The sequence below is a fragment of the Ptychodera flava genome, chromosome 15 (assembly GCF_041260155.1).
Source record: "Ptychodera flava strain L36383 chromosome 15, AS_Pfla_20210202, whole genome shotgun sequence".
Taxonomy (NCBI): Eukaryota; Metazoa; Hemichordata; class Enteropneusta; family Ptychoderidae; genus Ptychodera; species Ptychodera flava.
The window spans coordinates 36,025,060-36,050,446 of NC_091942.1; the positions used below are offsets into that span (position 1 = coordinate 36,025,060).

The 25,387-nt window shown below is 35.2% G+C and overlaps 2 protein-coding genes across 3 annotated transcripts; both read left to right on the forward strand.

Annotated features, from left to right (window-relative positions):
• Nucleotides 1-562: 562 nt before the first annotated feature.
• On the forward strand, nucleotides 563-8,796 carry LOC139150784 (transient receptor potential cation channel subfamily M member-like 2). Its single transcript, XM_070723178.1, has 11 exons — nucleotides 563-1,150; nucleotides 1,522-1,616; nucleotides 2,388-2,550; nucleotides 3,331-3,511; nucleotides 4,394-4,566; nucleotides 5,933-6,152; nucleotides 6,777-6,942; nucleotides 7,384-7,522; nucleotides 7,821-7,893; nucleotides 8,190-8,296; nucleotides 8,644-8,796. The coding sequence occupies exons 1-11, from the start codon at nucleotides 563-565 to the stop codon at nucleotides 8,794-8,796; spliced, it is 2,058 nt and encodes a 685-aa protein (XP_070579279.1).
• LOC139152035 (transient receptor potential cation channel subfamily M member-like 2) lies at nucleotides 8,646-25,100 on the forward strand. Of its 2 annotated transcripts, XM_070725120.1 has the most exons (16): nucleotides 8,646-8,777; nucleotides 9,417-9,509; nucleotides 9,916-9,954; nucleotides 10,778-10,919; nucleotides 11,291-11,422; nucleotides 11,843-11,942; nucleotides 12,437-12,662; nucleotides 13,417-13,737; nucleotides 14,366-14,509; nucleotides 16,017-16,271; nucleotides 17,030-17,204; nucleotides 17,689-17,845; nucleotides 18,360-18,547; nucleotides 19,158-19,290; nucleotides 19,743-19,862; nucleotides 20,296-25,100. In XM_070725120.1, exons 2-16 carry the CDS (start codon nucleotides 9,471-9,473, stop codon nucleotides 21,023-21,025), a joined length of 2,901 nt encoding a protein of 966 aa, XP_070581221.1. In that variant the 5' UTR covers nucleotides 8,646-8,777; nucleotides 9,417-9,470; the 3' UTR covers nucleotides 21,026-25,100. The 2 variants fall into 2 exon arrangements, with proteins under 2 accessions (XP_070581221.1, XP_070581222.1); XM_070725121.1 differs by lacking the exon at nucleotides 9,916-9,954.
• Nucleotides 25,101-25,387: the final 287 nt, after the last annotated feature.

Here is a 25,387-nt window from a genome sequence, read left to right on the forward strand (position 1 = left end):
AGAATATTTACATGTCAAATATTCTTCACACCAACTTGAATCAGAAATTGATGTGTTTCCCTGATATGTGCTATCTTCTAATAGTACTACCGTGTAATATTCTTTGGTATACATATGTCCTCAGACATTTTGGTTTATGCAAATGTACTCAGTGACTGAGTATCATTGTCACATTGTTAATGTCTTTGCTTCGAAAAAAAAGAGAATCTACAGGAATTTTGGAAGCCTTTTCACAAAACTGTTATAAAGTCATAATGTAAATAACTCAATGTTTCTAATTACAGTTTTTCTATGATTCCAGCCGTACATGTATTTGTAATTTAATCACGTATTACTTAGAATTTTAGAGCTGATGTGGTAGTACTTTAACATGGGAAAAGCAACAATGATAGTATATGGATGAGAGAGTTGTGTTTCACTTCTAATATACTGTATCTGTATGCCAATGTTAAGATGAAGTTTCAATTTTTTGTGCAATTTGGCAGGTATAATGTAACATCTTTGGCACTATTCCTTGAAGAAAAGAGGGTCAAGCCTTTCACTTTCAAGTTGACTTCCCAGGATGTATCGTAAACGTGATTCCAAGGTCAGTCCAAGTGATGAGGAATCTGAGGTCCTCAGTCAAGGCAGTGTCACGGGAATGCCACAGTCAGAAGAGCTTCCATTGGTGAAAGTGAAATCGGAAGCAGAAGGGAAAAGAGATAAGCCTGACACAAGAAGAAAAAGGCTTGGTAAGGGAGACAACAATAGCAAACAAACTGGTGAAAGTTCAAATATGCATAGAACTGCCCCTCGTTTACATGGAAATTATGGGTTTTTCAGCGATGAAGTGTATTTTTCCAGTGATTCAACTATACAGGAGCCTGCCCCATTGCCAGGCACATCCAGGAGTGAAGTTCCCAAAGTTTCAATCCAAGAACCCACTCAAGAAAACAAAAAGGCAGCCGATATGTTTTATGATGTGGCGCAGAAGGTAGTTACCCAAGAGAGAGAGTTGAAAAATGAACGTGCCAGGGAAGAAGCTGTTTATTCAATAAGTAGAAATTTACACAACTTGGCAAGCTCATCTCAGGATGTTGAAAGTGCCCGGAGCAACCGCGACAGAACCAGCAGCACCAGTTATCATCGACGGAAAACAACTCTAAGTCCAGTAAGTTGCCAAGTCTGATATTGATGAAGGGAAATGGAAATGCCTAAAAGCAAAGACTAGAAGTTACAGATAATAGTCATTTCAAATGAAAGACACTAAAAAATAATGATCCTTCTTGACATCTGTTCTCTACTGTAACATTAATCTTTTATTTCATTGTCTGAATTATAGGTGAGTAGATAACGTCTGGCATAGAATTACTCAATAAGAAGTGAATTTTCTATGAACCCCTCCAAGTATTAATGGTGAATCAGAATACCAGTGTAAAGCTGTTATCAGAAAAGTCACTTGGTCAGTTCAGATTGTTGTTACAGCCAGCTTTAGGAGACAAATGTAAAATAGTTTCTTGCACTCAATTTGATTTTCTGCAGAATGATCTCCTTAGAGACTTTGTGACAAATAACATGAAACAGAGAAAATGTAGAACTTTCATTGAAGACAGCAGATGGAGTTCTTCTGATGAGAGGTAAGTTATTTTTCAAAGAGCAACCTTTGGGAATGCACCTTTGGGACAGATATTCAAACTCTCAAACTTTTACAATGCGTGTTTGGTCTACCACTTGTTGGGGCTCCTTTTTAAGCTCATAGAGTAAATAAATTTTCGCTGGCTTATTTTCATAAAATCCAAAGTTATATTTTCCCCATAGAGTTACACAGGGATGGCGGCCGTTTTCAATTTCAAATATTGGTAAATATTGAGTTAATTTGTTTCTCTGGTTTCAAATTTTCCACAGTGACAACTGATTTTTATGCCCGATGTCAAAAGGGATTGGATTGAAGTTTCTCTATGAAACTTTGAGCAAATGGTTAAGTCTTTCTGTTTCAAGGCATTAACAACATTAATGCATATGAGGAAAAATTTTATGCACAAAATTCATAATTAATTGATATATCAAGACGGGTCAGCTAATTGAACATTGATTATAGGTTGAAGAATATTTGCTTGTAAGTGTTGTTCATGTTTTTTATGTCTGGACCCTTGAGAAAAACAGGATGTTTTTCTCGAGAGTCTATGGTGAAACTGTCAACAACAAAGCATTTTCATGTAAATTTGTGAGGACTGTCATTCTCACTGTCAAGAATGTCTGTACACTAATAGTTTGAAAAGAATGAACAGTAAGTTGTGTATAGATGCTAGTAGAGGTTGAACTTGTTCTGTAAATCCATTTCAGTCTGAGGAAAGTATACATGTTTTGTTCATGGTGTGTTTACCTTCCTGTTTCATTTTCCTCTGCAGTATTGCAATGTGTTGCTGTGGTCGATCAATGAGTGACCACCGTGGTGCAGTGAGTAAAGAAACTGGCGAATGGAAAGTAGAGACGTGTACAGTAACGGAACCAGCCAACAGTTTTGGACAGATTGAATTTGTAGGATATGGCCAGGGCAAAAAGAGAGCACCTGTAAGTTGTTGCAAGATATACATGTATTGTCATCTTTCACCCTTTGTAATTCTATTTCTTGACCCTTTCCTTTCACTTGATTATCACTGGTTTCCATGTTCATGTTCAGAGGATAATTTTAATGTGCCTGTATCACATGATTAATTCCCCGCTGTTTGACATATCTGTAAGGTATGACAACAAAACATAGGGTATTTCAAAATTATGCTGGCAATCTAAAAAATGTTTCTTGTCAGTTTTTGACCAGCAATTGTTTAAGCAGTACTTCTTGTCCTGAGGCCCTGAGTTCACGGGTATAAAGTAATATATCAAGTGACAATTACGTTAGATACGGAGTATCTTGAACTGATATCAAATAATTCAGCATTCTGTAGGGAGTAGGATAAGACTTTGTAATCACTAATGCTACACCAGGGTTCTCCACATAGGAATTTTTAGGGTCAGGCCACCCCTCTGTTTTTGGAGCTATGTATTCATATGTTCATAACTGTATAAAAGAATACATTTTCACAACAAAAGAATTTGCAAATTATGCATTGTTAAGTAAATTGCTGCTCCTGTTTTGTCAAACTGTGGAGAACACTGCTACACAGCATGCAAACACTGAAGAGCGAACAAAATCATCATAACATTGACATTATTCCAATCATTAGCTCCATATGGTAGTAAGTCACTCAATACATTTCATCATTTTGTGTTTGAATGGCAATCAGAATTTTTATCAATAATATCATATCTTCATCAATTATTAAATCATTGCTTCCGTGTTTTACATTTCAGTATGCCAGACTAGATTACAAGACAAACCCGGAGACAATATGGAAGTTACTGACTGAGCACTGGAGACTAAAACCACCCAATGTCTTGATATCAGTCACTGGTGGTGCAAAGGATTTCGTTTTGAAAGACAGATTGAGGGCACTGTTCCACAAAGGTCTAATGAAAGCAGCCACCAGTACAGGTCTGTAGTCTGATGTCCTCCATATAGATTGTTTACATTCCGCAACCTCATTTGACACACTGTGAATTGGGTCAGTGAGTTTGTTTTTGTCGTCATGGCAACCAGAGCTGAACTTTTAACCCTGTTGGCAATTATGTATGGCAGTGTATGCGTGGTATATTATGCCTCGGCTGTGTCCATAAGCATTGTCAGATATTAATTTAAAAGAGCAGAGAAAAATTTATGGTTGACAGTACGTGTAACCACGGTTACTGTGGGGTATAGTAACCGTGGTGTAACAGTATTGGCATCTGTAAGCTTGCCCAATTTTGCATGATTCATATATCATAGCCAAATTTGCTCATGACACTACTGCAGTAGTTTAGTCTAATCCTATGATGTCCTTTCAAGATACATGTAACTGTTTGATTAAAGTGTTCGTTGTAATGACTATTTTGTGTTCCCAAATTGACAACATATCCAAGAACATGTACTCGACACAGCAGCATAGTATAACCTTTTCAAGCTGACAACACAAGGCAATATTACGATATTTGGTGAAAATTTGAAGAAAAATGGTTGTTTTTTACTTCAGGAAGGTCTCATAGCTGTAACAATAATGAATGATTTCACCCCGTTTTCTGGCGCAGAGGTCAAATTTGAAAACCACGAATTGAATTCAAATTTTCATGCTGAAGAGTTAAAGCCACAGTCCTCAATCCCTGATTTTGCTCAGTTCTTGTAGATATTTACATGGTGTTTATCCTTTATTTCCTTTGAAAGTTCTATCAAATTAATCAGTTTGTGTTTAGTATAAAGCTGATAAACATCCTACACCTTCAAAGTAGGAACACTGAAAACCAATAGTAATGAAATGTTTTTGTATTTTGATCAACAAACTAGGAGCATGGATTATTTCTGGAGGTACGGCTGAAGGTGTGATGAAAGTAGTTGGTGAGGCCGTACATGAAGAAGCCAAAGAACATACACATGATGATGAGAAACCAGTGTATGCATTAGGTATTGCTACATGGGGCATTGTGGATAATAAAGAGGCATTAGATGGATCCAGAAAGGTATTGTGAACAGAGAAAATTTGGCATGGAGGTTTTTGGCAACATTTGATTAAATGATAATTGTTAACGATAAAAATGCTGTATTCATATAATGGCAGATTGAAGGAACATTTTGTAAGCATGTTGTGATAGCAAGATATAAAGATGTTGGATTTTGTCAAATTCTCTATAGAATATAGAACATATCCCAGGCATATATATTGATGAAACCACTCAAAAACAAAAACTTTTCAAGCGATGAAATTCTTTCACTTTATCAACTGAAACTTTGTGGCTGTCCATGATACTGTGTGAACACATATCAACTATCTTTTAAGAGGTAAAGCTGACAATGGAACATAGCTGTAACGGATCACTGTGTATTGTGTGTGTTCCCGTTCAAAGCTATTGTATTCACACTCAACAAAGCAATGAATTGAAACAGGAACAGTGGTGAACTCTTTGAAGCATAACACAGTGAGACATAGCCACACAATGCAAGTGAGAGTGTTATTCACTCAGTTATCAGTGAAAGTGTCTGCAACAGTTTTATCTCATACTGTCCAGAAATGACTTTACAAAATCACATACTGCTATCTGTCCATTTCCACCTTCCCTTTGTATGTTTTTCATACAGTGTGAGAAATATCTGCAGGAGTTACTGTAAGGTCACGTGAAGGACTTAGCTGCTTTTATGTGTTGTGAAATACACCATAAAATTGTCAATAAGAGAATAATTTGAATCAACAACAACTGAAGTCTCTGTTATCGTTGAGTTTACTCATTTGATAAACAACCAAACAGACGTGTCAGAAATTTCAATCAAGCTGTCATATCTACAGTCCCTGAAGTATTTTGTTTGTTCAAGCAAATACACATATACTTTACCTAAATTTCTTAACTTTGCTTTCTCACACCAGAAATCTCTGGCTAAATAAGCAAAGAATGAAGATATCAAGACCACATGTTTCTTTATGGCATACATGTAGTTGTGATTTTTATGTAGTCATGATACAGTACATAGTGTTGAATATAGAGTATTGCTATCAACAGTATTTAAAGTTAAGTTCAGACAGAATGATGCATATGAAAATCAATCTTTAATACATACATGCATCTCTCCGTTTATAACTTCAATGACAATGTAACAATTCATACGATGTTCTAATGTTATAAACAACTATTATTCAAAGTCTTGATGAATTTTACAAAATTGTACATTAAGGATTATGATTGCATTTTAGTAATTAGAGATTACGGTTCCATGATCAAAGTTCAATATTTCAAATTGTTTGAAAATTTTTCAAGGTACGAAACAACTTATGTTCTAAAATTAAAGTGGTTTTCATCATTAAAATAGTTTTGTTTATACACTTTGTTGCAACAGCACATCAAGTTATGGCCAGCTACATACCCTGCAGAGGGACTCCGCAGTGTGAAGAACAGTGCAGCATTGGATTGTAATCATACACATTTCATTCTGGTTGATAATGGAACCATTGGAAAATACGGTGCCGATATTGAGCTGAGGTCAGCTCTGGAGAAATACATCGCTGATGAGAAATTCATTGCTGAGAAAAGAGTCAGTGATTCATTAGAGGCACATTGTAAGTTTTGTGATTTATGTGCTCATGGTGATTTTCATAGTAACATTTGCATTATTTTTCTGCAGAAAAAGTGTTGGAAGTTGCACTATGTGTAGATATGCTTCAACAAGTGATGAGCTATGTTGCCTTAAAAAAATATACCCCAGTCAATTTTGTTCAGATTTTTGCCAAAATTTTGATAAAAAGCTTTAGCCAATGAAAGTGTGATATCCATTTGGTCAAAAATTATCAAAAGAATCACAGAAAAAATTCATAAAAATTGGTAAATTGTTGCACTAAAATTATGGTGGGAATATTGTAGCACTCAAAGGGTTAAAACATTTTAACAACTGTTATACAAGAAACAAAGGCTGATTCCCTCATTATTCAGCAAAAGAGATTTTGAGATATGTACAGCTGTATTTGCATTCATTTCACTGTTTAAAAAAATTCATTTCAAGGTTTGAGTTTTGATCATTTCAACAGCCAGTTTGTTGTTAACATGATGTATAGTGAATCAAAAACAAAATATCAAATCACCTATCTTGTTCTGTGTGTTACATACAGTGGTCAGTTTTGCTCAAATGTCTAGAAAAACAAATTTACAGATCTTGTACATTATGATGTCATATTGATGTACATCAGGTGAGAGGGTACCTATGGTGTTGGTGGTGGTAGAGGGTGGTCCTAACACCTTGAAGACTGTTTATGAAACTACAGAGAAGAAAATGCCCGCTGTGATCGTCGAAGGCAGTGGTAGAGCAGCTGATGTCATTGCATACGCATATAAGAAAACAAAACCAAGTAACACGTATGTTAATCAAATATTTTACATACCGTAAATTCAAACTCCCATTTTTCCTCTTTTACTGAAGTTATTGAGTATGAAAAAATGCCTGTGGAACATAATGCATTTTCCAAAAGTTCTCTTAGCCATGAGGATCTCATGAATGGACTATTAGGAGTCTCATGGTTTCTCTATTGAAATTATTTTAACATATCAATTGTTCTTCATGCTGATATCATATTCAACCAGTGTCTTACACATCTGAAAATATAAACCATCAAGGGAAACATGTTGCATTTGACAAGTTAAACCATACAGCTCTATTGATTGTAAGCAGATATTTGATAAATTGATCCAAAGTTCAAGTATCTCTTGTATATGGCCAAGACATTTTCCATGCAAGAAGTTTCTCCATAGCCCGGTATGTATAATTGTACCATTCCTTTTCCTAATATTTTGTTAAAGTGACAGCAATATCAGCAGGAATGTTGACAGAGATGACATCAAACAGAGAGTTATCAAAACCTTCAATCTTGATCCAAAAGATGCAAAAGTTGAACAGTTTATTGATTGGGTCCAAGCTTGCATCAGAAATAGAAACTTGGTAAGTGTGTCATTTGTGTTTTGATCAAGCATAAACTGCCAGCATTCTCACCCTCCTTTTTCTGATCCATTCACAGAACCATACATGGAATTGTGTCAAACTCACTCCAAGAATGCCATATGAAACAAGACACACACATACCAGACATTGCTTTAAGACACTTTATTAACAAAATGCTCTGACTTGAACTTAGTCTAATTAATACTTGAAAACAATACATTTTAAAACTGGCTGGTAATATCGTATGTAAGAGAAATCCTGATTTACCAAATCGTTTCTTAAATGATTTTTCTTTCAGATCACAGTGTTTCGCATCCAGGATGCTGACACAAGAGATATTGATGGTGCCATCTTACACGCATTGCTACAAGGTATGAACCAGTCATAAACATGTATATGAGTCACATGATAAGTGAAACAGACAACAGTGATTACTGTCGCTGAAATGCCATGAAGATGTAATGATCATCACGATTTTATTCAAGTTCAGACATAATTGATAGTTTTATATCCTCATTATAACTTGGATTGTTATTTTCATAGCAAAGTTTCATTTTCTTGTTCCCACATTTGTCTTTGTTTGGTATTTTCATACAAATCCATCGCATGTGTTGTTATAGCCTGCATCATTGGTAGTTTGTCCCTGGTTTGTCATTCATTTTCATAGCAAGGTCTGGTTCAGCCCAAGCCCAACTTAACCTTGCCCTTGCATGGAACAGATCAGACATTGCAAGACAAGAAATATTTGCTCCAGAGAGGAGAAAGGAATGGCAGGTAAGCTGAGTTTGAAGACAGGGCTTCATTGTGTCCATGGCGTGTTTTCACTCTTTGTGTTACTTCATCAATTTGTTGCCATGGTTTCAAAACATCAATGTTTTTGCATGGGTCAGTTTCTTTATGTTTGTTCAATCCCTGTTTGTTTACAATCACGGTCAGTTGTTTAAATTATCCATCATAATTGTAAAAGATGGTGAAGACAGCTGCAATGTCATAATCACCCATTATCATTTTCTCGTACAAAGTGTAAAGGTCCTTACATGATTAATTGTTAAAGAGATTATGGACATTAATGTCAAAGACTTCAAGATTGACATTTGCTGTTTGATATTTTTCTTGATTAGAAAATTGCAATGGATGAAGCCATGTTGACAGCTCTGACTTTAGACAGGGTAGATTTTGTACAATTGCTGATGGATCATGGCATTGTCTTGAAAAAATTCTCTCCATCAAGAGACTCCACCAACTCTATTACCAGGTCAGTCTTGCTAGAGTAGAAGTTTCTCTGTTGTCTTGGTGACAGGGAAGAAGTATGGGAATTATTCCAGGGTTCCGTAGTCTTTTCCGTTGGATTCTCCATGCTCCATCAAAACAATCCTAACAGAGACTGCAGACCTACATGTAACTGCTAAACAATTTATATATGTTCACAAACCGTAGAAAATGCATTCATTTTCTCAAATGCTTGCTGACAGTTCACATACTGGTATAAAAGGAAACCATTATCTTCATCATGTGTGTCTGTTCATCTGAGTATCTGAAAGAAGTTTATTCTGTGTTTAAATTTTAATAATAATAACACAGTCAGCAAGGACACTCCCAGTTTCCCATATTCAGATCAAATGTCACAGTGACAAAAGAATTGTACCAATTGAAGTCACGGTATTTGAAATAATTCAAGCGACCATACTAATCAAAAGATTTTATGAAGTACAAATTTTGTTTGTGTACAACATTTAATTTTAAACAAAAAAAACAAATCTAGATTGTTCTAATGTTTGTAACACTTTGAACTACATGTATGGTTAAATTTACACCTGGTCGAGGATATTTCTTGGAAGCTGTCATACATACATTTTCATATCTGTATCTTACATGTGTTTTAAACTTTTTACAGGCACTGTATTGTCCTAAGAACCTGAATGAAGACACAACCTACTGTACTGTTGAAATGATCAAAACTCAAATCCAGAACATCAAACAGTCAATGGTGAGTGATTCAATGCATTCAGATCTGTGTGGAATCTGCTGAATTTCATGTATGATACATTTATTCAAAGAAAACACCTTTTTTAAAATATCTAACTTCCTCATCCACACATTGACTTGGTTGTGCAGAAAAAAACACTCTGTATTGGTTTTGTAAACTCATTTATTATTATTTTGCATCACTCTTTTTTCACTGCTGACATAATGATTTGTTTATTTGGTTTTCTCATTTCATTGGTATCCCTGCTACTGAGTACATCAGTAGAGATAGCCATTTTATTTTAGTTGCTGACGAATGTCATCGTACATGCATAGTGAATGTACATATTGTTGTGTTGTTGTGTTGTTGTGTTGTCATCATCTCCATGCATCTTTGTCTCCTTTACATGTGATGTGTTGCTACACAGAAAGCACGGAAAATAACAAATTGTTGTGGCAGTGACCAGGTTAGTGGTTGTTTGCACACGTATTGCCTGCAACTATTTCATGTTGTGACAGTGTCATAGAGCCAAACCTGTATAAATCTTGACAAGTCTGAGAAACAGATGTTTATCTTTTATACTGCCCAGATATGTTAAAATGTGTAAAAAATCAATGACTGATTTCTCATATATACAGAATTTGTTTGTAATATCAAAACATTAAATGCTGTAACAGCACAGGAAAGCGTGCGTTATGTCATGGGATAAATTGTCACAAAACCTGATGTTTGTATACAACAAAAACTCAACAGTTTCTGTATGTTGCAGAATGCTGTGATGTCCGATTTCAAATCATTTTTCTGACAATCTGTAGAATAATGAATTATGATTGTCATATCAAGTGAAGAAGCTACTAGCTCTATTTTGCTAGGATTTTGTAACAAACTATGCACAAACTATGTATACATGCATTTTACATTTGTCAATGAATTTCTGTCAGAAAGGTCCTGTTTTACTGACTCTCATATTCTGACAACAGGAAATGAAATGTGCGCAGGCCTGTGAAAATTTTTAATCTCAACTAAAAAGAGTATGTTCCATGAAATGATTTTCTTGACTTGACCAGACAAGATGTTTGCCAAGATGAGTCCTGTCAGTCAGAGAAAGACATAAAAAATTATTAAATAATCAAAAATTAAATAATAAAATTTTCAAATAGTCGTTTGATTTCAGTGTTAAATTTAAGCATTCAGTGCAAGCTCATCATTCATCAAGCGCATCGTTTGAGTATACATTGAATCAGAAATATTCAGTTCTTAATTTCTTTTTCCAAAATTTTTTATTTCAGAAATTTTCTTTGGATGAACAATGGACCCGTTACCTGCTTAACTTCATTGGTAAACTTCTGACAAAGTTGATGGGTGATGAGTATCCACTGAGCTACTCTGATGATATCTTTGTTGTTGATCAGTTTGAAAGTTACAGAGAAGGTGTGTGGAGAAATATTCACTATATATTTGAATTTGATTTTGAGTATGAAGATATCAAATTGTACACTGGTATTGTTTTGTCATTGTTGTATTGAAGCCAGTCACCAGAAAGCTGGCTGGTCTATTCTATGCTCTTCCCATGTTGTTGCACAATTTTCATTTAAGTTAATCAATATGAAACAAAAGAAAGCAAGAAAGGAAACCTAAGGAGGCACATAAATTATTATAGTATTTGTGTAAATGTACTTGTAGATAAAAAACTTGTTATTTTATCATTTTGAAGAGTTATTCAACATGTAAATATCTTTTTAATGTAAACAAACTGTTAATTGTTGGTGACTCTTTCAACCACCTATTTGTGGGTATTCCAGACAAGTACCTTGTTAAAAGGAGGGAAGATTATGCATTTGATTACCCAGAGCAAGAACTCTACATGTGGGCTATTTTGTTGAATAGGAGAAACATGGCTAGACTATTCTGGCAAAGTAGTTCAACTCATATTGGTAAGTATGATAAGGTGCAAGATGAATAGAAAATAAAACATTGTAACATAAATACATCTAGAACATCTGGTACATGGTATCAACATATACCATTGTACTTTTTAATGTCATAGATACATGTATGTTTTGTCTCTTTTTGTTAAAAAACTGTCAAATTTTCTGAAGAAACTGCTCAGCATGAACAGTTTACCATAAAATGTTTAAAGTGAATCATGCCAGATTCATACATTTATATATCTACAATGCTAGCTTTCGTTTTCCAAAATACAGTAATATCTGCATCTATTTTGATTGTTTGTTAGAATTCATATAACCCTTTTTTCAGAATTAAGTGTAAATTTCAACAGCTTGAACATACATGTTTTTCAATTGAAACTCGTTGATCTTAATTTGGATGGTTCACAATTTCTATTCATCCAGGTGGAGCATTAGTTGCAGCTAAAATACTGAGAAAAATGTCTAAGATAGCAGAGGCTGAAGAAGAGTTAGAACTTAACCAAGATTTGATCAACCATTCAATGTATGTAACAACTCTATTACTCAAAGCTTCCACCATGTCCCCTTACCCTTTGTATTATGCCCAACTCAGTGTACTGTAAACTTTTTGAAATGCAGTTAGGTGAAAGTTAGAGAATCCTTTTAGAGTTGGATAATCTAAGGAAGACTGTCAAAGTGTATTCATTAGTCATCAAGCCTTTTTAATTTTCGTGTTTGTAGTTTTACCAAATTCGTCTGTTAATTTGCTTTCGGTTGTCCACCAAACTACTAAAACTGCCGACTTTAATTATTGTAATTTAAATTTTTCATCTCTGATTTGATAACAAATCTATTCTTGATAAATATGTTTCATATAAACAGTAAATCTGTCAAATTAAGGTACTATTATTGATTCTGGATGATGATGTGATTTCATTTGTTTTTCTTCCAACAGTTATTTCATATTTTCCTTGTGCCTTTCAAATATACTATCTAATCTCACAAACTTTCACTCTTTTTATGAAACCCAAATTGCAGGGATTATCAACTCTTGGCAAAGGATGTACTCACTGAATGTTATAACAAAGAGAAAAAGAAGTCCCAACTGTTGGTGGTGCGTGAACTTCCAAACTGGGGTCACACAACATGTCTGTCTATTGCTGACTCAGCATTTTTGATGGAATTCATGGACCACAGCTGTTGTCAAACAAAACTCAATAGGATATGGAAAGGCAACATGCACCTACACACTTCATGGTGGAGGGTAGGTAGAGACTTGCAACTTATTGGTTTCTGAAGACAGTCGATAAATCATGCCTCTCTAGGCATTTCATCATTCAATACTGTACAACATGTCTTTTGACAACTAGTTGTGACTCATGATTTTTTCCAATATTAATAAAGTTGGCCATGAAGTATGACCATGTATGGACAAGGATATTCTGTGTGATACATAGATAAGCTGTTGGCAAGTTCAATATATGACTCATGAATTTCATTACATTATTATGTGAAGGGAACATTTGTATTGTTTGAGGTCAACATACAAGTAATTAAGAAAATATACAACAGCTGATAAAAGGATCATTTTGATGGGCTATGCAAGCTTTGAACACCAAAGAAGGCAATATTGGAAATGTACATGTATATAGTTTGACATGAATTTCATTATGACATAATTTGTTTATCTCCAATTTTGCCAGTGTTATATATATGCTTGCATTTTTCAATGTAGAAATGCCATAAAAAAAATTAGACTGCATGTGTAAGCTTTCAGTTTTCACTCTGGAAGATTAAAGGAAAACTATAATGTTCGCAGATATAAATAGTACACTCTTTGTAATTTTACCGAGTAGTTGAGTAGTTCATGTGATATTGAAATCAAACTATTTCTACAATAAATCTTCAAAGTGTATGTCATTTGATCAATTCATTCATAATTTCACATGCATGTTTGCACTGTTTTCAAGGGCAACATTAACACATTCATTTTGATATTCTATTTCATCTTTTAACAGCTTCTATTGGCCATGATACCATTCCTGATATTCCTGGTGAGATTTTCGGCAGACGATGAAGAATTGGAGGTCACTGAGAAAGAGTCTGTACATCAGGAAACTATAGCAGGTGCCAACACCTGTTCATCACCAGCAAGACCTCAGTTACAGAAGAGACTGACCACTCTCAGCACTTCAGACCAGGTTGTCACTACTCAAAGACACCAGCCTTCAAGGAAGATACGACAGTTGGGTTTCCACACCGTTGAAAACAAACTCAGTATTTTCAGGGCAATCTGGTATTACTACACTGCGCCAGTGACCAAGTTCATGTTCAATGTGGTAAGATATGTTCCTGAAGCCTTTCACAGTCTTTAACCATTACACCTATGCTCTCCACCTTATGCAACATATTTTAACTGTGGCTTTGAGCACCAAAGTCAATTTTTGTCATCTTTAGAAAATATACTCCTTTCAATTTTTTTCAGCTTTTTGTCAAAATTCTGATAACAAACTGTAGCCAATGAAACGTGATGTCCATTTGGTCCAAAATTATTAAAAAATGTCAGAAAAATTCATAAAAATTGGCAAAATGTGGCAGTAAAATTTTGGTTGGAAAAATTACAGCACTCAAAGAGTTAATATGGTTGCCTGTGTGTTAATTGTGCTAACTTGACATTACTGCTCAGATTAAACCCAATTTGACTTTCATGTTACTTTGTATTTCAATGCATGCGTTCTTACCCCATGACACATGCTTGACAAGTCTTGCTGTAATCCCCACAGATAATGCGCTTGTCTAATTCATATGAAATGTTTGGATTAAGAAATATTGTTTATAATGGGATGTATGAGATCAGATAAATTTAATGTGTTAAACACAATAGCTACATGTATCTTTCACTTGATACAAGTTAGGGTTGGATGACAAATGACAACTAAAGCTCAATGTTATGCTTTTGTATTTCAGCTGTCATACATTGTGTTCCTGGTCATATTCAGTCATTTCATGTTGACTGATTTGAGGCCAATCAGTCATCCAGAGTCTCCAGGCAAGTGGGAATGGGTAACCATTGTCTGGGTGTTTAGTCTCACTGTTGAAGAAGGAAGACAGGTAATTATGCTCCATAGCATCAGAATGCCAACCGCAAGTATTTGCCTTTTTGGCACACCTAAACAAATTTTTTTTACAGTTCTCAAAATATTTTCTTCATAGTTTGTCAAAACATTTTTGAAATGAACATGGCAAGCCAAAAGTATAGTTGCATTCATAATCAAAAAAGTGATGAATGAAAAGTCTGTAATTACACTGTTCTCTTTTCATTTAGAAAATCAGCTGGCCATCATTTTTTTGGCAACAGCTAATCACACAGATCCTTGCTAAACAGAATTTTAATATTTGGAAGCAGAGATATTTCATATGGGTACTGTTACAGTCGTGGGATTTGTCATTTGAAATTCAAGCTTCTTGCCAGTATTTCAGAGTTTATCCATGGAGGAATATATTTTGAAGCTTTACCTTATGTAACCTCATGTATCCCCAGTTTTCCATGTGAATCCAACACATTTAAACCAATAACATTTTTAGCTCATATTCGGTTTTATATATAAATACCAAAAAGAGCTTATATGATGAGTCTTAGTGGCGTCTGTATGTCTGTATATTTGTGGGTATGTGCGGATGTATGTCCGTCACACACAAAGGCTCCCATACCGCCAAAGCTACCGTCTCAGTATTTGGTGTACAGGTAGATGTAGGGGTTGAGATGTGAATTTGTTCAAATGAACACATCAGTGTCAAAAATGTGCAAATGAGGTAAGAAAAAGGGAAATTCTGCAATTGTAGGAGTGGTGGCATGCCAGCATGCTACTCCACTGAGCTTGAGTCATTTCCTGTCATTGTTTATGAACTGTTACATATTAACAGACCTGCTCAAACTAAGGGACGTTCATTAGATCTCGGGAGGGGGTGGTCACAATGAAATTGTGAACATTTATTTTACACTTGTAAATTTCTAAGAGTTTTTTTCCAAATGAGAAAAGCTGTGCTAATTTTTTTTCTGTGTAAATTTTCAGATTTATAATTTATTTTAGTTCGATGCTGTCTGAGGATACAATGTACATCCATATCACCAGCGCAAATAAGATTGCGTACTGTAACTACAACATACATATGGCCCAGTGATTTATATTGCTGATAGATTTCGCGAAATGTTGCAGATCATCTTTTGACAAGCTGAGAAGCTGCTGGCAAAAAATGCGGTGAAATTTCAATATTATTTGTGTTTTTAGGACAATTTTTGCCCTTTTTTGATCAAAACATCTATTTCTCTGTAGCAGCATGTCCAACTTTTGTCAACTTGTTTTTCTGGTTTAAATATTTCTTGTTGTTTTTCTGGTTGTACTGTGCAGAATCCATTGTCACAACATTGAACGTAGAATTTTCCTGCACTGAACAGATAGAAACAACATTTATTGTTGATCTTTGGTACCCATACTGGTATGTACCAATTCTGATCAAATGTGAGCGACACCGTATAATTGTGGTATTTTTACCAATCTTTCAATAAAAAAGAGTAAATCTAAGTAAACCATGATTCTGTGTTTTTAACTCATTCTAGATATTTGTGAGGGAACCAAGATCACTTAAGTACAAGATAATAAGCTGGTATGATGACATATGGAACCGCTTTGATCTTGCCATGATATTGATGTTTTCCATGTCTCTGATATTGAGATTTTCATTGGACGGAGCAGAGTTCATGATTGCAAGGATAAGCTATTCACTGACTCTGATGGTTTTCATGTTCAGACTGCTACACATGGGTTTCTTCCACAAAGAAATTGGACCCAAGATTATCATGATCAAACAGATGGTGAGGAAAATATGTCTATTGAATTATACATCCTGTGTCTTGCAAAAATATTCCAATTCACCGAAATTTTCATGGAGATGAAATTTGCTGAAAAATTTCATATAATGCTTCTTGTTTTCAATAGGTTCTTTCAATTGGCTTAAAATCTCCAGGCACCTGTAGACTTGTAGAGAAAGAGTCAAGAATACTTGGCTCACACTGACTGATTATTATACTCAGCATAATCCTAGGGAATCAGTTGTTTCACTGACCAAATACTCCAAGGGAGTCAATTATTTCACTGACCGATCATTATAGTCCTAGAGAGTCAGTTGTTTCACTGCAGATTATTATACTCCTAGAGAGTCAATTGTTTCTCCGACTAATTATTAGACTCTTAAGGAGTCAGTTGTTTCACTCCTAGGAACTAAGGAAGTCAGGTTTTTTCCACAAAGCTATTTTAGGCCCTCCAAACGAGCTCTACTGTTCTAGAAACAAAGATTGGGCCCAGTGTATTTCAGGTGTGCCACTTATTGAATTTGAAAGAAGATAATATATTGACAAATTTCAGTCAGAGATACATTACACAAAGTTTGGCAGCAATTTTTATAACAAAGTTCAATGATGGTAAAATACTGGTTAATGTGTTGAAAACATGATATGCTGTGAGACAGTTACTTAATATGTATCTGTCTGACTTCTGGTCTAACAATAATTTCATCTTTACTCTCCCCTAATTTCACAATTCAACACTTATACAATGCCTTGTCTTGTTTCAGGTGCAAGACCTTGTGTACTTTGTTGCAGTTCTCATAGTCTTTATCATGGCCTTTGGTGTAGCATGTGAGGCATTGCTGTACCCTAACCATGACCCAACTCTCATGTTAATACCAAAGGTTGTCTACAAACCATACTGGCAAATGTATGGTGAGCTTTTCCTTGAGGAGATCGAAGGCAAGTACAGATATTGCTCAGACAATGAATATTCTATGAACTGAGAAAATCCCATCATATAGCTAGCATGTGGACATTTATGGATGTATATTTCCCAGTAAACTCTTCTTCTTCTTCTCTTGTGCGCTTGCATCTAGACAAATTATATATCTTTGATCAAAAGTAAAATGCAAGAAGTATAAAAAAGTACCAGAATTGTGAATTATCAGAACTGTGTTGGCAATGTCCATACAGCATTCACTAAGCAAGCATTTGAATCACAAGATTTTTGTTCACGAATCACGACAAGATTTTTGTTCTTTTTGTCACATGTACTGTAATCACAAACCAAAGAAAAGAATTCGATAACAAATGTACTAATTGTACTGTAATATTAAGTACCAGAAGAGACAGCTTCTGTAGTAAGAATGTTATTGTAAAGCCATGTAGGTGCTCATTCAAGAAGTCATAATCTTACAAGGGATTTGCTGTTATGCTACTTTAGGTCGACTTGATAATGAGACATGCTACTCGGAACCACGTCTTGATGGTCATTGCCCACCAATGGATGATAACTACAGATGGGTTGTACCACTTTTAACAGGGGTGTACATGTTGATTTCCAATGTCCTGCTTCTCAACCTCCTCATTGCCATGTTCAGGTAGGATTTAATTCAATGTGAAGAATGTAATGAAATTCATGTATGAATGTTTGTGAATTTACACAATTTTAGATGAATGTTCAAGCATAAGTGTTCTATCATTTGAAATGTTATCACCCAAATTTCAAATAATGTTAACTTGGTGTAAGTTATTCATACCAGCTTCAGCTATTTAAATCAACTTCAACTCGCCAAATGTTGTCATCATGCTTGTCCCAATTTTTGTAAAATTAACACTCCATTTTAACCTTAAAATTCTGTCACATTGCCTGTTTTTAGACATTCATGTGTTACATTGTAAGAAAAACTGTACATTTCAAGTGAAGTTTACATCTGGTGATCTTATAAAGCCATGATAACGTCTTCCAGAAACAAGAAAGCAAGGAGCAAATGTTGTAGAATGAAAAAAAAACTGCAATTCCTTTGAGTTGTTGTCCATGAACATCTTGTGTGATACCAAAGTCATTTTTAGTAACAAAGAAACAATAAATTTTGTTCTCTCCTTGTTGAACAGCTACATATTTCAGAAGGTAAATGACAAATCAGAAACCATTTGGAGATTTTACCGATTTGAGTTGGTGTATGAATACTTTGATAGGCCTACACTGATTCCACCATTCATCTTGTTAAACCATGCTTGGAGAGCCATCTGGTGGGTCATTCACAAGTGTCAAGGCAATGAAACACCCTCTACAAATTTCAGTAAGTTTTCGTTTAGCATGGTTTAGATGTGTGTGTTTGTATATGGCCGCTTTGGGTGTGTGTTTGTGTGGCAGGTTTGGGTGTGTGTTTGTGTGGCAAGGCATTTGTGGCTGTGTCATTCATAAGAAGAATATCCATTTTCTCATATTGATTGGTTTTCCTCACAAAATGACACATGGATAAATACATACATGTAGTATGATTAAAAATTGAGTCATGCTTTTATCGATTTTAAAGATTGTTTGTTTTTGATGTAATCTGTATCCATCACATCAGACACTGGTTTGCATATTAGACATTAATTCCTTCATGTGTACAATAAAATTTGGAAAATTGCAGGGTCACATAGCCTAGGCACAGTGTATACCACTGCTAGAAATTTAGTCATGTATGACCAACATGGCAGAAAAAATGGTGAAGTTTAATCATGTCATAACTACCAGTATGTCCGGGTTTAATGCTATTTTCAACATGATGGTTCAATCTCTTGACATGAACCTTGGAAGATGGAGTGACATTACATAACTTTGTATCCATATGCATGCACACAATGTGCATGCATACGCGTTAAATGCTCTTTTAATTTATTAATTTTTTTGTGCGTGAGCAGAAGTTAGACTTGATGAAGATGAAATAATGGATTTGAATGGATTTGAGAGAAGACAAGTTGAAAATTACTTCATCAAGAAACACCATAGAGATATGTTGATCCCAGAAGTCAGAATGCAGAGGACAGGCAAAAGGTATCAATGCTAGTTAATGACATCAATCAAAATCACAGTCTACCCATTAGCAGTAGTTTTATTTGCAAAGAAGGCCCTCAGTAACAACTATACTGCAGTAATAATGCATTTATAAAGCTACTACCAAAATCACTTTCAGCATAGGCATGAGTTCATGATAGAGGCAGAAAAACATTTTCCCCATTCTTCTACTTTTTCACGTGTTACGACATGAAAGAGTAAACTCAGTTTGTTTTTTGTGTTTTGCATCATATTTTTCCATAATTTTTCTGCCTTTCATAGTGATCAACAAAATGTACAATCCCAACAGGATATGTAAATGATGCATGTTGAGTGTTCCAGTCTTGTGATCTAAAATGCACAACAACGAAGAAATCATGCAGACAGTTATCACTATAGAGCTGCATTTTCTGCCGCTGGATAGAGTTTATCATTTGCATGTTTGTTTCCAGGCTTGACAAAGTTATTGAAGAAATCGAAGATATCCGAGAATCTCTGACTGGCCGTTGGACAGAGACTAATGCAATTGGACTTCTGGTTAGAGGAAGTTCATCTGGTTCCTTGCATGAAACGTAAGTTTCAAATCTTTTGGATGTAACACACTATGAGTGGTTTTGTTGAATTTAGATAATAAGTAGGAAAATTCCAGTCAGCAATTCTGCAATGTTTTCATGGAATTAAATCTTATCCTACCAGTCTTTACAAATCTTGATTCCTCTCAGAGTATGCTCTACTTCCTCCCTGTCAAAAGCTCAGTTTCTTCACCATTGATATGATGCTGCATAGTTCCAGCTTTACGAACTTTTGACAAATGCTGTTTTAGTGATTTGAAGTTAAATCTTTATAGCAGTACAGTAAAAGCAAGGGATATTCTACCCGAAAATGTCTTCACCACAGTACAATATTTGTTTTGGTTGTAGACAATTTACCCCAATCATCAGTTCAAGATAAACTTCTGTGAACTTTGTCACTTTTACCATTAATATTTCTTCTGTGATGTTACAGACCACGCAGACCCTTGGCTAGGAGAGCCATCACAGACAGTACAAAACTGAAGCAATTTGAACGAAGTGAATCCATAGCAGACACAATTGGGGAATCAGAAACTGGCACGGCTAAGGACGACTTGGAGGAACGAGTAGAGAAGATGGAAACAAACATATCAGAAATTATGAATGTCTTGAAATCTCTTCAAACCAGTCAGCAGCAGCTTCTTGAAGGACAGAGGCAAGCAAGAGATCAAGAGAAGAAGACAGAAATCTATCACATACATCATGCTCCTTCTAGACAACCACAGCCTGTCAGTGTGCAGCAAAGGAGTTCCTACCAGTCACACAAGATGCAGGGAATTCCTCCCCCTCAGGAGGTAGAGGAGGAAGTAGACGAAGATATCGCTGAGAGGGATTTATTTCAGTATTTACCGCCACAAGTTACATTCCGTGACCAGCTCCTGAGAGGACCAGGGTCTGTTGCTGCAGTACCATTAACAGCAAGCCAGGAAGAGTCTGTTTCATCGCAGTCACAGATGTCTTACAGAGATCAGCTCCTACAGGGCATCACACCAACCTTGTACACAAATCAAAGTGATGACGATGTTTCCCCTCCTAGAGTTGACTACCGTTCAAAGTCACAACCATCACCAAGTACTATGCGTGAACAACTCTTGCAAGGCTTAGCAACCAGACCATCTGGACTAAGACCAGCTGATGGATCAGTGTCTGATACATTGCACTAACTATCAGTATTCACCCCCATGAGATGTGGACTAGTCCATCTCAATCATTGAAAACAAATGGACCAGATCACATATTGTTGTGAAAGGGTACATGTATTATACTCTTAAAAGTGCCAAAGCCAATGGAGACAGCAGTCTTGGCTCTCAATATTTTCTCACTACCACATCTCTGTATATGCAAAGCTTTAAAATATTGATCCAGTATATTTCCAGATACCTTTAATGAATTGTTCTAATCTATTTTAGATTTAATGTATTACGTGGGAGTTGTCACACATTCCAATTCTGGCAATTCCAATAGTATTGTACAGTGTTTATAATAAGTTCAACATAGGTATACTGGGTGTGTAGCAATCAGCTGCCTGATTTGTCAATTCACAAACTCGGCATTGTTTTCTTGTCACTGTAGTCTATAGTAGCTAAAAATGTTCCTGTGTAGCGTGGGTCAGTCCACTTTCAAAGCATCACCATAATCAGTGAGAAGTGAACTGAAGTCACAAACAAATCGTACTTCAAAGCTAAAAGACCATGTTTGAACGACACTACAAATCTCTGCCACTCATGATAATAATATGCAAAGATTGCACCCTATAATGCCTGGTGATGCTATATTGAATCAATCTGATTAAAATCTAATGTAGCGATGCAATGGGCTTCCCTTGACTAATATCTTGGAGAAAAACAAAATAATATGTAAAGTTTGAAAAGTTACCATCTCTATATCGAATTTTAATCAGATTGAATAATCAAGTCAATTTTTAATATCAAGATGATCTTCAGATTCTGTTAATAGTGATGAAGAGAGTGAAAGGTTAAATGATAAAGAGTAGCTTTCCCATATGACCTTTTGTATTATACTATTGGTTTGTCTCTACAATAATAATGTACATACCACTTTTTGTCTCCTTTGCTAGCCAATTCAACAATAATTTTCAAATTTACACTGGCACCTTGCTTAGTTGAAACCCCATTGAAGGGCATAATAGTGATGTACTGTGTACAGCCACTGCTTACTGCGTATACTTTACGTACTGTAAATGAATTCTTCCTGAAATAAACTGATAAGTTGCCACTACATTTAGGAAACACATCTGACTTAGTACAGACAAGCCTGCTGATTTTTCACAGCAGGACAAAGCAAGCCAGTAGATGACTCTATCCTATGGTATATGAGTTATGCTAGATTACAAAGAATTCTCATTGTATAATAAATTGTATTATAAATATTGTATATAGTTTATAGTAATCCCTTTATCAGGAGGCTGTTCATATGGAGTCATAGACCGTCCACAGTATCTCTCTCAGGTCTTTGCAGTGAAACTTTTGAGGCTAAAATATTTAATTCCATAGATCTATTTTCTTCTTACATCTCATATTTGATACAGGCAGTACTATCAGAAATCATTTCATCTTTATTTTCTTTTTCAAATTCTGCTGCAAAAAGCAGTATTGTTCCATGCAATTTGTGATGGCTCACATTTTAAGATTGTTTTAAGTTTCTGAAGTGTATGATTCTATGATTTACATTCCATGTCTCAATTACATCACGTCCCAATAGATAAACACTTTTTGATGCAAAGTATTATGTAGCATTATAGCATTCAGACATCAAGGAAATCACAATGTGCACTATTTGATGGAAATTTTGTAACTTTCCTGATTACTGTACTTGCCAAAGACAAGTAAACATTTACAACAGGGTCAAGCTCACATGTACAGTGATGTAAAAATTTACAAGGCAGATCTGTTAGGTATACAACAGTTGATTAGTATGATTATTATCAGATACAGTCCTAATTTGGACTATTTTCTAATGAAAGACATTACCATATAATGAAGTTTTAAATATTCAAAGCAAATTATGAATGTGAAATGTTTGAGCATTCAGTCACTCTTTAACATTGGTATTCCATGGATTGCGTTTTTCTATAGAGTGCATATAATGTTCCCAGGATTGTATTTCTGAAACTTCATGTTTTGTTTTACATATTGTAACTAACATTGGCACTATAAGGCCAAAAAAAATTGTTTCTGGTCCTTGACATTTAGCAAAAGTGATGCGGTGATGCGGTTTTCTTTTTTTCTTTTTCCTTTTCCTTTTTTTTATTTCTAACAATGCTGGTTTGGCACTATTGATGCAACAGTTATTGTCTTTTATCACTGGCTGCATAATACTTGTCTGTTTTCTTTTTAGCATTTTTGGACATGCAAACAGGGATATCAAGAATAACTGTACTGATGAGTATGTAACCCCCCCCCCCCCCAAAAAGGCCATGACACGCAGGTTCTGAAATGACGTGTGCAGTGACCAGAAACAATTTTTTTTGGCCTACAGGTGATATTTTTTGTTTTCATTCAACACAAGTTGAATTTGACACCAAAAGATATTTTGCCAAATATTGCATGGTATCATTTTATCATTTCAAGCAGTATTGAAATTGATGTAGTGCTAATCTTACTCACAGCCAAACAACAATTCTGAGTGAAGCCAGTGTTTTCATTACCAAAACTGAGCCATTTAACAGAGTAATTAGGTAAACAAGGAGCCAAACAGAACAAGAATTGATGATCATTTAACAAGTGTGTGGAAAAATGGATGACTGCATAGCAATTTTGTTTGATTCAATTTAAAATTAAGTAAAATGAATATAGTTAAACATTTTGAGTATGAGGCTGTCTATCTGACATGTTCCAAAAACATTTACATTTCCAAATCATTTTATTTTATTTTTAACCTAGCATTCAAATGTTTTATTGAAAATGCTTAATAGCATGAACTCTAACACAATGCATTTATCACATTGCTTCATGGTCTGTCATAGTTAGCAACTCTCTGATGAAGCCTCGATTCTTGATGCAATGTAATGATAAGCTGATGAATATTCAACATGGAGATCATTTACCTGTATGTTCAATGTAATTCATTGCAGATGAAAGTCATGTGGCAGTCAATATCAACCCCACCCCCATCATGGGGCGTAATGGGGGATTTGGAAATTAGTCATGAAATTTGTCAAATGCCCCACACCCTGGGGCAAGCCAATCTGGAAAATCCCTACCTAAAACAAGGAAATCCCCCACATTTCCCCCACCCCCACCCCCAACCCAATGGGTTGGACATTAATAAATTCTGCCCTTGACAATGAAAGTGACTAGGGGGATCAATATGAGGCAATTGCCCCACTCCCTCGGGCATAGTTTCATGGCAAACATGGTGTGACCCCCCACATTTGTCCCATATGGCCCAAGGTGGGAGTCCCTTAGGGATTACATTGACTGCTGCATTACAAGCATGTTACCTCAATAACACTACTTCACTGTTATGAATTTTGTAAAGACAAGTATTTTAAATGGGGACTCTAGTAATTTCACTTCATAAAACATGTAGTCAGTTCTTCTTTAATTTCAGTTTTTGACATTATCAACAATATAGCGTTCAAATGCAGCTTTGTAGTATTCAGTAAACACCAGTAAAAGTTGTGTCAGATATTGTACGTACAATGTTATCAATTTTTGCAGGCAATTATAAGTTTACTTGATAGCATCGCCATTCAGTCATATTGCTTGATGTGTTCTACATTGAAGTTCTGAATTCTTAGTTTTATAGGAGTCTCATGATAACAATATAATTTATGGAATTTATTGACAAACTGACTACCAGGTTTGAGAGTGAACCGCATTGTCTGATCCTGTTAAGTCAATTGATAAGATGTCTTCTGTTTTACCCAGCAACATTCCATGAAACCACATTGTTTTCCTTTTGAACTGCTTGCTTGTATATTTGGTGAGTCCCAGTTTAATATATCTATAGCCGCAATTATGAATGAGTTTTAAATTTTGTTGCGAGGGGTCTGTAAATTTACTGTAAATAGTGCATATCTTCTGTGAAGTCCTGTCACAAGGACAGCCAACTATTCTCTAAAACATTGACACATTGTAAGAACGTGAATCTTCAAATTGTCATGACATGTACATATATGAGACATACTTTAATTATTACATTTCAAAGTTTATTGCATGGAATAACTGTCCATTAATAAGTATGATATACAATAAAAACATGTATGTAATGACATTTTACATATGAAGTGTGTTTGTCTGCAATCACTGTTGATTATCCATTGAATAAGAAGTAAAATCTCATTTTTGCATGAAAAATTGGCATTCTAAACTGTGAGGATTAAGAAAGTGTCATCTTCAAGATAGCTCATAATATGTTTTTCTTTGTTTCACACTGCTTTTTTGTTTTGCTTTCTTCTTTTTTGTCATTTTCAAACACATGGTAGGGTCTTGTCTGTTAACTACCATATTTATTTGAGTAAACACCATGCCTCAGTTGCTGTGTCCCGAAAGGATACTTGG

What these genes read in the sequence shown, in the direction of transcription:
- LOC139150784 (XM_070723178.1), top strand. Translation starts at nt 563, where the DNA reads ATGTATCGTAAACGTGATTCCAAGGTCAGTCCAAGTGATGAGGAATCT. An exon ending in TGGAGTTCTTCTGATGAGAG is followed by an intron (nt 1,617 to 2,387) that starts GTAAGTTATTTT and finishes TTTCCTCTGCAG; the next exon opens with TATTGCAATGTGTTGCTGTG. An exon ending in AGAGGAGAAAGGAATGGCAG is followed by an intron (nt 8,297 to 8,643) that starts GTAAGCTGAGTT and finishes TTTCTTGATTAG; the next exon opens with AAAATTGCAATGGATGAAGC.
- LOC139152035 (XM_070725120.1), top strand. Translation starts at nt 9,471, where the DNA reads ATGATCAAAACTCAAATCCAGAACATCAAACAGTCAATG. An exon ending in CCAAGTTCATGTTCAATGTG is followed by an intron (nt 13,738 to 14,365) that starts GTAAGATATGTT and finishes TTTGTATTTCAG; the next exon opens with CTGTCATACATTGTGTTCCT. An exon ending in TTATCATGATCAAACAGATG is followed by an intron (nt 16,272 to 17,029) that starts GTGAGGAAAATA and finishes GTCTTGTTTCAG; the next exon opens with GTGCAAGACCTTGTGTACTT.